The sequence below is a fragment of the Anolis sagrei genome, chromosome 12, assembly GCF_037176765.1.
Source record: "Anolis sagrei isolate rAnoSag1 chromosome 12, rAnoSag1.mat, whole genome shotgun sequence".
NCBI classification, from domain to species: Eukaryota; Metazoa; Chordata; class Lepidosauria; order Squamata; family Dactyloidae; genus Anolis; species Anolis sagrei.
Window position 1 is genome coordinate 4,877,534 of NC_090032.1, and position 15,503 is coordinate 4,893,036.

General features: G+C 46.1%; 1 protein-coding gene across 2 annotated transcripts in view; it reads left to right on the plus strand.

Annotated features, from left to right (window-relative positions):
* Positions 1–7,092, plus strand: part of LOC132764185 (hepatocyte nuclear factor 6-like) — a 90,890-nt gene extending 83,798 nt beyond the window's left edge. For both annotated transcript variants that reach the window (XM_067472345.1, XM_067472344.1), the window contains exon 4: positions 4,997–7,092. In XM_067472345.1, coding sequence (XP_067328446.1) covers positions 4,997–5,307 — 311 coding nt within the window. In that variant the 3' untranslated portion in view covers positions 5,308–7,092. The remainder of the gene's footprint in view (positions 1–4,996) is intronic.
* The last annotated feature ends 8,411 nt before the right edge of the window (positions 7,093–15,503 follow it).

Below are 15,503 nucleotides of genomic sequence, written 5' to 3' on the forward strand. Positions count from 1 at the left end.
CGGTCCTCAAACTTCATTTGGAAGAATGCTGCGCTCTTAGAGCTCAGGCGGTGTTGTATTTCAGTGTCAATGTTGACGTCTGTAGACAGTCCACGTTTCGCAGGCAAATAGCAGGGTTGAGAGGACAATAGCTTTATAAACAAGCACCTTGGTATCCCTACGGATGTCCTGGTCCTCAAACACTCTCTGCTTCATTCAGAAAAATGCTGCACTCGCAAAGCTCAGGTGGTGTTGTATTTCAGTGTCAATGTTGACGTCTGTAGACAGTCCACGTTTCACAGGCAAATAGCAGGGCTGGGAGGACAATAGCTTTATAAACAAGCACCTTGGTCTCTCTGTGGATGTCCCGGTCCTCAAACACTCTCTGCTTCATTCGGAAGAATGCTGTGCTTGCAGAGCTCAGGCATTGTTGTATTCCGGTGTCAATGTTGACTTTTGTGGAGAGGTGGCTGCCAAGGTAGCGGAAATGGTCGACATTTTCTAATGTTACACTATTAGAAACTATATCCTAGTTTCCAACAGATCTCACAACCTCTGAGGATGCCTGCCATAGATGTGGATGAAACGTCAGGAGAGAATGCTTCTGGAACATGGCCAAACAGCCCGGAAAACTTATAACAATTCCGGGTTTGTTCGTAAACTTCCTCTGTCGGCATTTTTCTTTCCTTTTCCTTTTCCTTATGGGTGCCTTAAGTGACTAAAAGAACTAAAACACACAGACCAATGTTCTATCTTCCTTAGGAGGCTTGTCTTGTAGTAAAATAATTTACAATAACAAGGTTTCCATAACACAACTAAACAAATACATAGTAGCCTTACACACAGCTTCACACCCAAGGCCTTTAACCTGGGGCTTCTTTCACCGAAGCTTCTCACACAGATGTTTACCTCACACACACTGATGAGTTCCCTCACTGAGGCAAATTAAGACTAGCAGGCTTCGGCCTACTTACTCTCCTCAGGATGACACTAACTTTGGTGCACTGACTCTAACAGGCTTCGGCCTACTCATTCTCCTCAGGACTACACTAGCTTTGGCCCACTGACTCTAAAAGGCTTCGGCCTACTCACTCTCCTCAGGACGATGCTAGCTTTGGCCCACTGACTCTAAAAGGCTTCGGCCTACTCACTCTCCTCAGGACGATGCTAGCTTTGGCCCACTGACTCTAAAAGGCTTCGGCCTACTCACTCTCCTCAGGACGATGCTAGCTTTGGCCCACTGACTCTAACAGGCTTCGGCCTACTCACTCTCCTCAGGACGATGCTAGCTTTGGCCCACTGACTCTAACAGGCTTCGGCCTACTCACTCTCCTCAGGACGATGCTAGCTTTGGCCCACTGACTCTAACAGGCTTCGGCCTACTCACTCTCCTCAGGACGATGCTAGCTTTGGCCCACTGACTCTAAAAGGCTTCGGCCTACTCACTCTCCTCAGGACGATGCTAGCTTTGGCCCACTGACTCTAACAGGCTTCGGCCTACTCACTCTCCTCAGGACGATGCTAGTTTTGGCCCACTGACTCTAACAGGCTTCGGCCTACTCACTCTCCTCAGGACGATGCTAGCTTTGGCCCACTGACTCTAAAAGGCTTCGGCATTCTCGCGCTCCTCAGGGCAAGACTGGTTTTGGCGCACTGACTCTAACAGGCTTCGGCCTACTCATTCTCCTCAGGATGACACTTGCTTTGGCCCACTGACTCTAACCCACTGACTCTAACAGGCTTCGGCCTACTCATTCTCCTCAGGATGACACTCATTTTGGCCCACTGACTCTAAAAGGCTTCGGCCTACTCACTCTCCTCAGGACGACACTCGCTTTAGCCCATTGACTCTAACAGGCTTTGGCCTATTCACTCTCCTCGGGGCGACACTGATTTTGGTACACTGACTCTAACAGACTTCGGCCTATTCACTCTCCTCGGGGTGACACTGATTTTGGTGCACTGACTCTAAGAGGATTCAGCCTACTCACTCTCCTCAGGATGACACTCACTTTGGCCCACTAACTCTAACAGGCTTTGGCCTACTCACTCTCCTCAGGGTGACACTAGCTTTGGCCCACTGACTCTAAAAGGCTTCGGCCTACTCACTCTCCTCAGGGTGACACTACCTTTGGCGCACTGACTCTAACAGGCTTCAGCCTTCGCATTCTCCTCAGGGGGACACTGGTTTTGGCCCACTAACAGGCTGCATCCTACTCACTCCCCTCAGGGGAGTGTGAATCTTGCCATTGCCCACCTCTATTAGCACTGAATAGCCTTGCAGCTTCAAAGCCACATCTATGGCAGGCATCCTCAGAGGTTGTGAGGTCTATTGGAAACTAGGAAAGGGGGGTTTATATATGGCCTTGCAGCTCCAAAGCCTGGCCGCTTCTGCCTGGGGGAATCCTTTGTTGGGAGTTGGGTGGGAGAAAGACCTCTTGTTTGTTGGAGGCAAGTGTGAATGTTGTCATTGACCACCTTGATTAGCACTGGATGGCCTTGCAGCTTCAAAGCCTGGCCATTTCCTGCCTGGGGGAATCCTTTGTTGGGAGTTGGGTGGGAGAAAGACCTCTTGTTTGTTGGAGGCAAGTGTGAATGTTGCCATTGGCCACCGTGATTAGTGTTTAATGGCCTGACAGTTTCAAGGTGTGGCTTCTTACTGCCTGGAGGAATCCTTTTTTGGGAGGTGATTAGTGTTAGGGATTCCTCATTTTCGAAAGAGGAGTAGGGAAGTGCTCAGGAATTGGAGGGAAAAGAAGAATCAGACGATGAGGTTTTATAGATGCCCACATTTCTAGAGAGACGAAAGGAGACAGAGCACAGACAGCGTTCAGCTAGGAGAGCTGCTAAAAAAGCTGAGCTAATTGGGAGACTCCCTAGCACTTCCTGCTAAATGCTAATCAAGGTGTTGTTTTTTTCCACATTGGGAGCAGCTTGAGAAACTGCTTCTGGTGTGAGACAATTGAGTCTTGCAGCTTCAAAGCTTGGCCACTTCCTGCCTGGGGGAATCTTTTGTTTGTTTGTAGCCTGCCCTCCCTGTATTTGTATTTTGGAGTGCTGCTAAAAATGCTGAGCTAATTGGGAGATACCCTAGCACTTCCTGCTAAACGCTAATCAAGGTGTTGTTGTTTTTTTTCACATTGGGAGCAGCTTAAGAAACTGCTTCTGGTGTGAGACAATTGGACCTTGCAGCTTCAAAGCTTGGCCACTTCCTGCCTGGGGGAATCCTTTGTTGGTTTATAGACCGCCCTCCCTGTATTTGTATTTTGGAGTGCTGCTAAAAATGCTGAGCTAATTGGGAGACACCCTAGCACTTCCTGCTAAATGCTAATCAAGGTGTTGTTGTTTTCACATTGGGAGCAGCTTGAGAAACTGCTTCTGATATGAGACAATTGGGCCTTGCAGCTTCAAAGCTTGGCTGCTTCCTGCCTGGGGGAATCCTTTGTTGGTTTGTAGCCCGCCCTCCCTGTATTTGTATTTTGGAGTGCTGCTAAAAATGCTGAGCTAATTGGGAGACACCCTAGCACTTTCTGCTAAATGCTAATCAAGGTGTTGTTTTTTTTCCACATTGGGAGCAGCTTGAGAAACTGCTTCTGGTGTGAGACAATTGGGCCTTGCAGCTTCAAATTTATATTTTGGAGAGCTGCTAAAAATGCTGAGCTAATTGGGAGACACCCTAGCACTTTCTGCTAAATGCTAATCAAGGTGTTGTTGTTTTCACATTGGGAACAGCTTGAGAAACTGCTTCTGATATGAGACAATTGGGCCTTGCAGCTTCAAAGCTTGGCCACTTCCTGTCTGGGGGGATCCTTTGTTGGTTTGTAGCCCGCCCTCCCTGTATTTGTATTTTGGAGTGCTGCTAAAAATGCTGAGCTAATTGGGGGACACCCTAGCACTTCCTGCTAAATCAAGGTGTTGTTGTTTTTCACATTGGGAGCAGCTTGAGAAACTGCTTCTGGTGTGAGACAATTGGGCCTTGCAGCTTCAAAGCTTGGCCACTTCCTGCCTGGGGGAATCCTTTGTTGGTTTGTAGCCTGCCCTCCCTGTATTTGTATTTTGGAGAGCTGCTAAAAATGCTGAGCTAATTGGGAGATACCCTAGCATTTCCTGCTAAATGCTAATCAAGGTGTTGTTGTGTTTTTTTTCACATTGGGAGCAGCTTGAGAAACTGCTTCTGGTGTGAGACAATTGGGCCTTGCAGCTTCAAATTTATATTTTGGAGAGCTGCTAAAAATGCTGAGCTAATTGGGAGACACCCTAGCATTTCCTGCTAAATGCTAATCAAGGTATTTTTTTTTCACATTGGGAGCAGCTTGAGAAACTGCTTCTGGTGTGAGACAATTGGGCCTTGCAGCTTCAAAGCTTGGCCACTTCCTGCCTGGGGGAATCCTTTGTTGGTTTGTAGTCTACAGTATGGATTGTATATTTCCTAGGTGCCCAGAATTCAGAGCGAGACGAGAGTTTTCAGGGTTGTTTCTGCTTTCCTTTCTTGACAGTTTCAAGGTGTGACTTCTTACTGCCTGGAGGGATCCTTTGTTGGGATGTGATTAGTGTTAGGGATTCCTCATCTTCGGAAGAGGAGTAGGGAAGTGCTCAGGAATTGGAGGGAGAAGAAGAATCAGACAATGAGGGTTCATAGATGCCCACATTTCCAGAGTGACGAAAGGAGACAGAGCTCAAACAGCGTTCAGCTAGGAGAGCTGCTAAAAACGCTGAGCTAATTGGGAGACACCCTAGCATTTCCTGCTAAATGCTAATCAAGGTGTTGTTTTTTTCACATTGGGAGCAGCTTGAGAAACTGCTTCTGGTGTGAGACAATTGGGCCTTGCAGCTTCAAAGCTTGGCCACTTCCTGCCTGGGGGAATCCTTTGTTGGTTTGTAGTCCGACATGGATTGTATATTTCCTAGGTGCCCAGAATTCGGAGGGAGACGAGAGTTTTCGGGGTTGTTTCTGCTTTCCTTTCTTGGCTGACCCTTGTCTTGTTTCCCTTCTTCTTCTTCTTCTCGCCCTCGGCAGCCTGCAAAAGGAAAGAGCAAGATCAAAGCAAGGCCGACAGAAACCACGTCCCTAAGCGCCACCGGCTGGTCTTCACCGACATCCAGCGCCGCACCCTCCACGCCATCTTCCACGAAAACCAGCGGCCTTCCAAAGACCTTCAGATCACCATCGCCCAGCAGTTGGGCTTGGAGCTCTCCACCGTCAGCAACTTCTTCATGAACGCTCGGCGACGGAGCCTGGACAAATGGATGGAGGAAGGCCGCTCTCCGTCCACCACGACGGGGCACGCCGCCAACGCCGCCAACGCCGTCACCTGTCCCAAAGCATAACCGACCGGTGCCGCCACCCTTTCCCTTCTGGCTCTCCTTCGATACCAAAGATGGCGGGAACGTTCCGTCGCAACGGCGGGTCAACGTTGGCCAACCGCGTTGCCAAGATGGTGGAACGGCTCAAAACAAAACAGACGAGTGGCACAATGGGTTTTGGCCAAGGACGAGGCCAAACAAGACTTGGCTCGAGGTTTTGGGAGGGTTCGGAGGTCGTCTTTCCCTTTGGATTCGACCCCAAACCCACCGCCAAGACTTTGAGGAGGGCTACGCTGAAAAAAAATGGAGGGGAACGAGGTGTCCATGGGAACGGCTGTTGGCATGTCCGCATGTCCGACAGTCCAGAACTTGGTTTGCTTCTTTGTTCCCCTTTGCAACTCCTTTCTGTGTTTTGTTCCTTCCGGGGAGGCAATGCCATCTAGCGGTTCCAGGCAGCGGGAAAGAAATCCGAGCCGAGTGTCACGAAAGGATGCTTTGCTTTGGCTTAAGGGAGGAGAAAAGGACTCAAGTATCTTTCCTTCCTTTCCACCCTGGACAAAAACAATCAAAATTGTGTATCCAAAGAGCTAAATGCCAAAAATTACAAGGCCAAGAAGGAGGGTTGAAATGTATTCCTTCTCCACGATCAAAACCTCTGTATTGTCGAAGGCTTTCATGGCCAGAATCGCTGGGTTGTTGTGAGTTTTCGTGTTCCGGAAGCATTCTCTCCTGACGTTTCGCCCACATCTAGGGCAGGCATCCTCAGAGGTTGCGAGGTCTGTTGGGAACTAGGAAAAGGGGGTTTATATATCTATGTAATATCTCCTGAAGTTCAAAGTGATGAAGAAATGAAACTGGTTCCGATAGTGCTGAGCCAGAAAAACCATCATTAGATAAGGTGTCCAGCAAAGACCTAAGTGAAATGGAAAACCCACCAAGGGAAAGCACCTGGTATTACGGAGATTAGGAAAAGTCTTTGTTTGCAGATCGGAGCAGAAAACAGAGTTTGTGTTTTCATGTTCCAGAAGCATTCTCTCCTGACGTTTTGCCCACATCTGTAGCACTCATCCTTAGAGGTTGTGAGGTCTGTTGAGAACTAGGAAAAGGGGGTTTATATATCTGTGGACTATTTCCTGAGGTTCAAAGTGATGAAGAAATGAAACTGGTTCCGACAGTGCTGAGCCAGAAAAAACATCGTTAGATAAGTTGTCCCTGGGGACTAGGAAAAGGGGGTTTATATATCTGTGGGATATTTCCTGAGGTTCAAAGTGGTGAAGAAATGAAACTGGTTCCGACAGTGCTGAGCCAGAAAAAACATCATTAGATAAGGTGTCCATGGGAACTAGGAAAAGGGGGTTTATATATCTGTGGAATATTTCCTGAGGTTCAAAGTGATGAAGAAATGAAACTGGTTCTGACAGCGTTTAGCTCCAAGGTCAGTCAGAGGAGCCAGAAAAAACATCATTAGATAAGGTGTCCAGCAAAGACCTAAGTGAAATGGAAAACCCACCAAGGGAAAGCACCTGGTATTATGGAGATTAGCAAAAGTCTTTGTTTGCAGATTGGAGCAGAAAACAGACTTTGTGTTTTTATGTTCCAGAAGCATTCTCTCCTGTCGTTTCGCCAACATCCATGGCGGGCATCCTCAGAGGTTGCGAGATCTGTTTGGAAGTAGAAAAAGGGGGTTTATATATCTGTGGAATATCTCCTGAGGTTCTATGTGATGAAGAAATGAAACTGGTTCCGACAGTGTTTAGCTCCAAGGTCAGTCAGAGGAGCCAGAAAAAACATCATTAGATAAGGTGTCCATGGGAACTAGGAAAAGGGGATTTATATACCTGCGGAATATTTCCTGAGGTTCAAAGTGATGAAGAAATGAAACTGGTTTCGACAGTGCTGAGCCAGAAAAAACATCATTAGATAAGGTGTCCATGGGAACTAGGAAAAGGGGGTTTATATACCTGTGGAATATTTCCTGAGGTTCAAAGTGATGAAGAAATGAAACGGATTCCGACAGTGCTGAGCCAGAAAAAACATCATTAGATAAGGTGTCTATGGGAACTAGGAAAAGGGGGTTTATATACCTGTGGAATATTTCCTGAGGTTCAAAGTGATGAAGAAATGAAACGGATTCCGACAGTGCTGAGCCAGAAAAAACATCATTAGATAAGGTGTCTATGGGAACTAGGAAAAGGGGGTTTATATACCTGTGGAATATTTCCTGAGGTTCAAAGTGATGAAGAAATGAAACTGGTTCCGACAGTGCTGACCTCCAAGGTCAGTCAGAGGAGCCAGAAAAAACATCATTAGATAAGGTGTCCAGAAAAGACCTAAGAGGTTGTGAGGTCTGTTGGGAATTAGCAAAATAAGGTTTATATGTGGAATAATGTCCAGGGCGAGAGGAAGAACTCTTATCAAATGTGAATGTTTACAAGGTTCCTTACATTAAGAAGGAAGTCTAGGGTTACTTGGAAACTAGGAAAATGGGGTGGACAAGTGCAATATTCCCACTTGCCTCCAACAGACAAGAGTTCTTTCTCCCACCCTGGACATCATTCCACAGATATATAAACCCCACTTGCCTAGTTTTCAACAGACCTCACAACCTCTGAGGATGCCTGCCGTAGATGTGGGTGAAACGTCAGGAGAGAATGCTTCTGGAATATGGCAAGACAGCCCAGAATACTCACCACAACCCGGTTATTCCAACCATGAAAACCTTCGACAACACATTGTAAGAATGCAATTGTTTGTTGTGTTTAAGATCATCCCTGGTTTCATGGTCAAGTTGTCGTCATCCAGGGTTCAAAACGCAGCTTCAATCGCTCGGCCTCGAAACCGGAGTATCTGGTTCTGTCCTGTTGTTATTTATACCTCTCCTTTTTGTGCTTTCGGCCCTTTCTTCACTTCCTCTTTAAGGTCAAGGGTTGGATTATTTAAAAAGATAGAGTCAGAAGGGCCAGAATAAGAATGTAGATGTTTGCTGTTAATGCTCTCCCTTCCCATGCTTTCAAGCGTTGTTTAGAATGTCCCGGTTTCTCGCCATTCCTCCACCTTTGTCCCCAGCTTCCTTCCATTGCTGCAAACTGAGCTTGAAGTGGGGAAAAAAACTCAATAGGACCAGAATGAGCATTTAGATGATTGTCTGTAATGCTCTCCTTTCCCATGCTTTCAATCATCATTTAGAATGTCCCGGTTTCTCGCCATTCCTCCGCCTTTGTCCCCAGCTTCCTTCCATTGCTGCAAACTGAGCTTGAAGTGGGGAAAAAAACTCAATAGGACCAGAATGAGCATTTAGATGATTGTCTGTAATGCTCTCCTTTCCCATGCTTTCAATCATCATTTAGAATGTCCCGGTTTCTCGCCATTCCTCCGCCTTTGTCCCCAGCTTCCTTCCATTGCTGCAAACTGAGCTTGAAGTGGGGAAAAAATCAATAGGGTCAGAATGAGCATTTAGATGTTTGCCTTTAATGCTCTTTCTTCCCATGCTTTCAAGTGCTGTTTAGAATGTCCTGGTTTCTCGCCATTCCTCCGCCTTTGTCCTCAGCTTCCTTCCATTGCTACAATCCGAGCTTGAAGTGGTAAACAAATTCAATAGGGCCAGAATGAGAATTTTTATGTTTGGTTTTAATTCTCTCCTTTCCCATGCTTTCAAGCGTTGTTTAGAATGTCCCGGTTTCTCGTTCCTCTGCCTTTGTCCTCAGCTGTAAACCGAGCTGGAAGTGGAAAAAAAATCAATAGGGACAGACTGAACATTTAGATGTTTCCTTTAATGCTATCCTTTCCCATGCTTTCAAGAGTTGTTTAGAATGTCCTGGTTTCTCACCATCCCTCCGCCTTTGTCCTCAGCTTCCTTCCAATGCTGGAAACTGAGCTCAAAGTGGGAAAAAAATTAGAGGGCCAGAGTGAGCATTTAGATGTTTGACTTTAATCCTCTCCTTTCCCATGCTTTCAAGCATTGTTTAGAATGCCCCGGTTTCTCGCCATTCCTCCACCTTTGTCCTCAGCTTCCAATGCTGGAAACTGAGCTCGAAGTGGGAAAAAAACTCAATAGGGCCAGACTGAGCATTTAGAGGTTTGCCTTTAATGCCCTCCCTTCTCATGCTTTCAAGTGTTGTTTAGAATGTCCCGGTTTCTTGCCATTCCTCTGCTTTTGTCCTCAGCTTTCTTCCAATGCTGGAAACTGAGCTTGAAGTGGGAATTTTTTTTAATAGGGCCAGAATGAGCGTTTAGATGTTTGCCTTTAATGCTTTCCCTTCCCATGCTTTCAAGCGTTGTTTAGAATGTCCCAGTTTCTCACCGTTCCTCCGCCTTTGTCCTCAGTTTCCTCCCATTGCTGCAAACCGAGCTCGAAGTGGAGAAAAAAATCAATAGGGCCAGAATGAGCATTTAGATGTTTGCCTTTAATGCCCTCCCTTCCCATGCTTTCAAGCGTTGTTTAGAATGTCCCGGTTTCTCACCGTTCCTCCGCCTTTGTCCTCAGCTTCCTTCCCAAGCTGGAAACTGAGCTCAAAGTGGGGGGAAAATTAAGCAGGGACAGCATTTAGATCTTTGCCATTAATGCTCTTCCTTCCCATGCTTTCAAGCGGTGTTTAGAATGTCCCGGTTTCTCGTCATTCCTTCTCCTTTGTCCCCAGCTTCCTTCTAATGCTGGAAACTGAGCTCAAAGTGGGAAAAAAAATCAATAGGGCCAGAATGAGTATTTAGAGGTTTGCCTTTAATGCTTTCCTTTCCCATGCTTTCAAGCGTTGTTTGAAATGTCCTGGTTTCTCGTTGTTCCTCCGCCTTTGTCCTCAGCTTCCTTCCCAAGCTGGAAACTGAGCTCAAAGTGGGGGAAAAATTAAGCAGGGACAGCATTTAGATCTTTGCCATTAATGCTCTCCCTTCCCATGCTTTCAAGCGTTGTTTAGAATGTCCTGGTTACTCACCATTCCTCCGCCTTTGTCCTCAGCTTCCTCCCAATGCTGCAAACTAAGCTCAAAGTGGGGGAAAAAAACTCAATAGGACCAGAATGAGCATTTAGATGATTGTCTGTAATGCTCTCCTTTCCCATGCTTTCAATCATCATTTAGAATGTCCCAGTTTCTCGCCATTCCTCCGCCTTTGTCCCCAGCTTCCTTCCATTGCTGCAAACTGAGCTTGAAGTGGGGAAAAAATCAACAGGGCCAGAATGAGCATTTAGATGTTTGCCTTTAATGCTCTCCCTTCCCATGCTTTCAAGTGATGTTTAGAATGTCCTGGTTTCTCGTTGTTCCTCTGCCTTTGTCCTCAGCTGTAAACCGAGCTGGAAATGGGAAAAAAATCCATAGGGCCAGAATGAGCATTTATATGGTTGGTTTTAATTCTCTCCCTTCCCATGCTTTCAAGTGGTGTTTAGAATGTCCCGGTTTCTCACCATTCCTCCGCCTTTGTCCTCAGTTTCCTTCCAATGCTGCAAACCGAGCTCAAAGTGGGAAAAAAGAGTTTGTATTCAGTTAATTCAATAGTACAGGATAGGAGAAGGAATTCTTTCAACCCTCCGAAGGCTTGAAAAATGACGACGGTTGAACCCTGCCGCAACCGCTGCCTCCTCTTTCCCCGTTTTTTCCCCCGTTGGGTGTTCCCGCTTTACCAAATTTGTTGCAATCGCCGGAAAAAAGAAAAAAGAAAAATAGAAACTTCTACCTCACTTTGTCTCTTGCACCAAAAGAAAAAGAAAAAAAAAGATACCAAAGATGATTCTTTCGTTCCGTTTCGCCCGGGAAGTCTTTCTGTGCGTCCGTCCGTCTGTCCGTCCGTGTGGGTGGGCACGTGGGCCAGGATGCGTGGCTGGGTGGGTGGGTGGATGGATGTGTCCCCCTCGTAATATAGCTATATTTCTATATATTTTTTGCATGGCTTCTCAGAAAGTACTCTGTTTTGTGTCCGAACCCTCAGCTTGCTCTGGGAAGAAAGAGAGAGAGAGACGAGACTTTGGCCAAAGGTACCACGTCTTATTTTTCCACCACCCAAACCACGTTTGACCCTTTCCTCCTTGGCTTTTCCTACCATCCGGTTCCCAATAATATGCACTTTAGTGTTAGGAGCAGGAATACAATCCCTCCCTCAACAGAAACAACAAATCATTTCGGCAATGGGTTGCGGTGAGTTTTCCAGAAGCATTCTCTCCTGACGTTTCTCCCCCATCTATGGAAGGCATCCTCAGAGGTTGTGAGGTCTGTTGATATATCTGTGGAATGATGTCCAGAGTGGGAGAAAGAACCCAAGTGTGGATGTTGCCATTGGCCACCTCAATTAGCATCAAATGGCCTTGCAGCTTCAAAAGCTGGCTGCTTCCTGCCTAGGGGAATCCTTTGTTGGGAGGTGGTTGGGAGAAAGAACTCTTGTCTGCTTGAGGCAAGTGTGAATGTTGCCATTGGCTGTCTTGATTAGCACTGAATGGCCTTGCAGCTTGACAGCCTGGCTGCTTCCTGCCTGGGGGAATCCTTTATTGGGAGGTGGGTGGGAGAAAGAACTCTTCTGTGTTGGAGGCAAGTGTGAATGCTGCCATTGGCCACTTTGAAGGCCTTGCAGCTTCAAAGCCTGGATGCTTCCTGCCTAGGGGAATCCTTTGTTGGGAGGTGGGTGGGAGAAAGAACTCTTGTCTGCTTGAGGCAAGTGTGAATGCTGCCATTGGCCACCTTGATTAGCATTGAATGGCCTTACAGCTTCAAAGCCTGGCTGCTTCCTGCCTAGGGGAATCGTTTGTTGGGGAATCCCAACACTCAGAAAATGGGAATTCCAGACAGGAAACAATCAGGGCCAGCTAACACCTCCCAACAAAGGATTCCCCTGGGCAGGAAGCAGCCAGGCTTTGAGGCAAGGGTGTATGTTGCAATTGGCCAGCTTGATTAGCATTGAATGGTCTTGCAACTTCAAAGCCTGGCTGTTTCCTGCCTGGGGGAAGCAAACCGACAAGAGTTCTTTCTCCCACCTACAGATATACAAACCCCATTTTCCTAATTTCCAACCTCAGAGGATGCCTCCCATAGATGGGGGAGAAACTTCAGGAGAGAATGCTTCCGGAACATAGCTATACTGCCTGGAAATATCACTGTAACCCAGTGAGTCCGGCCCTGAAAGCCTTCAACAACACATGATTATGTTTTATCTCTTTTTAAAGGAGACTCAAAGTGGCTCCCGCTCTTAGCCCCAGCTCCTGGCAACCTAGCAGTTCGAAAACATGCAAATGTGAGTAGATCAATAGGTACCGCATCTGCAGTAAGGTAACAGTGCGGGGTGAGCTCCCGCTGTTAGCCCCAGCTCCTGCCAACCTAGCAGTTTGAAAACATGCAATAGGTACCGCATATGCAGGAAGGTAACAGTGAGGGGTGAGCTCCCCGTTAGGCCCAGCTCCTGCCAACCTAGCAGTTCGAAAACATTCAATAGGTACCGCATCTGCGGGAAGATAACAGTGCGGGTTGAGCTCCTGCTGTTAGCCCCAGCTCCTGCCAACCTAGCAGTTCGAAAACATGCAAATGTGAGTAGATCAATAGGTATCACCTCTGCGGGAAGGTAACAGTGTGGGGTGAGCTCCCGCTGTTAGCCCCAGCTCCTGCCAACCTAGCAGTTCAAAAACATGCAAATGTGAGTAGATCAAGAGGTACCGCATCTGCGGGAAGGTAACAGTGCGGGGTGAGCTCCTGCTGTTAGCCCCAACTCCTGCCAACCTAGCAGTTCAAAAACAGGAAATAGGTACCACATTGTGGGCAGGTAACAGTGTGGGGTGTGCTCCCGCTGTTAGCCACAGCTCCTGCCAACCTAGCAGTTCAAAAACATGCAAATGTGAGTAGATCGATAGGTATCGCATCTGCGGGAAGGTAACAGTGAGGGGTGAGCTCCTGCCAACCTAGCAGTTCAAAAACATGCAAATGTGAGTAGATCGATAGGTACCGCATCTGTGGGAAGGTAACAGTGAGGGGTGAGCTCCTGCCAACCTAGCAGTTCAAAAACATGCAAATGTGAGTAGAGCAAGAGGTACGGCCTCTGTGGGAAGGTAACAGTGAGGGGTGAGCCCCTGCTGTTAGCCCCAGCTCCTGCCAACCTAGCAGTTCGAAAACATGCAATAGGTGCCGCATTTGCAGGAAGGTAAGAGTGCGGGGTGGGCTCCCGCTGTTAGCCCCAGCTCCTGCCCTCAAGAGGTATGCAAACCAAACGCAAACCACAACTCCCTCTCCCATCGTCCCCATCTCCTCTCCCCTTTCTGCCCGGCGCAAGCTGAGTCGTGTGGTCAATATGTTTTTAATCAAAGCAGTGCATTACTCTATATTAATAAATTGAATGTTTCTTCTTTGTTTGTCGACCGTGCTATAAAAAGAGAAAGAAAACCAAAGTCCCTTTTTTCCCCCCGTTTTGCCTGTAAAGAAAATGAGAAAAAAAAAATGAAGCTGTACCTTTTCTACCAAAGGGTTTTTCCTCCCTTTTCTTTTCCTTCTCGGATACCTCATCCTGTACCTGTTTGTGGTGAAATGTTATTCACAAAAAAAAGTAAACGTCCTTAATCGAAACACAACCAGAGTGATTTATCTTTGACTAGCCGTCTCCTGCCATGCTTTGCTGTGGCTCGGTCTGTGTATATGTGTTTTGGGTGTGTATATATATGTGTGTGTTTACATATACTAGCCATCCCCTGCCACACGTTGCTGTGGCCCACATGAGGGTCCTGTGTGGGAGGTTTGGCCCAATTCTATCGCTGGTGGGGTTCAGAATGCTCTGTGATTGTAGGTGAACTATAAATCCCAGCAGCTACAACTCCCAAATGTCAGGATTCTATTTTCCCCAAACTCCACCAGTGTTCACATTTGGGCATATTGAGTCTTCGTGTAGAGTTTGGTCCAGATCCATCCTTGTTTGAGTCCACAGTGCTCTCTGGATGAAGGTGAACTACAACTCCCAAACTCAAGGTCAATGCCCACCAAACCCTTCCAGTGTGTTCTGTTGGTCATGGGAATTCTGTGTACCAAGTTTGGTTCAATTCCATCACTGGTGGAGTTCAGAATGCTCCTTGACTGTTGGTGAACTATAAATCCCAGCAACTACAACTCCCAAATCACAAAATCAATTTTTTTTAGTGAAGGACATACATATATGTGTGTGTATATATATGTGTATTTGTGTGTTTATATGTGTACATGCATATTTGTGTGTATATATGTGTCTATGTATGTGTATATGTATATGCATGTGTATATGTATCTATGTATGAGTGTGTATATATGTATATTTGTGTGTGTTTGTGTATATATATATATACATGTGTGTGTATGAATGTGTGCATGTGTATATGCATGAGTGTATGTGTATATGTATATACGATGTATTTTTGGGGGTTTTAAGTCTGTTCCGCTGGGATCTCTGTGTGTGTTTGTGTATTTGTGTATATATGTGTGTTTGCGTATATATATGTATATATATGTGTGTTTATATGTGTACATGCACACTGTGTTTATTGTGTACTTGTCTATATGCATATTTGTGTGTATATATGTGTGTGTATATATATGTGTGTATATATTTGTGTGTTTAAGTGTACATGCATACTGTATTTAGGTGTGTGCTTGTCTATACGCATATTTGTGTGTATATGTGTGTGCATGTGTATATATATGTGTGTGCATGTGTATATATATGTGTGTATGTATATGTATGTGTGTATATGTGTATATTTGTGTGTTTGTGCATATATATATATATACACACACACACACACACACACACACGTGTGTGTGTGTATGAATGTGTGCCTGTGTATATGTATATGAGTGTATGTGTATATGTATATATGGTGCATTTTGGGGGTTTTTTAAATCTGCTCCACTGGAGTTTTGTGTATGTGTGTGTGTTTAGGTGTCTTGTGTCCAAATTTCGTGTCAATTCGTCCAGTGGTTTTTGAGTTATGTTAATCCCACAAACGAACATTACATTTTTACTTATATAGATTGGTGATGATTGCTTGGGTTGGGGTGCCAGTTTGGGTTGGTAAAGCATTAAATTTGTGAGTTTTCCGGGCTGCCTGACCATATTCCCGAAGCATTCTCTCCTGACATTTCGCCCACATCTCTGCCAGGCATCCTTAGAGATTGTGAGGGTCTGTTGGAAACTATATATATATCTGTGGAATGATGTCCAGGGTGGGAGAAAGAACTCCTGTCTGCTTGAGGCAAGTGTGAATGTTGCCATTGGCCACCTTGATTAGAACTGAA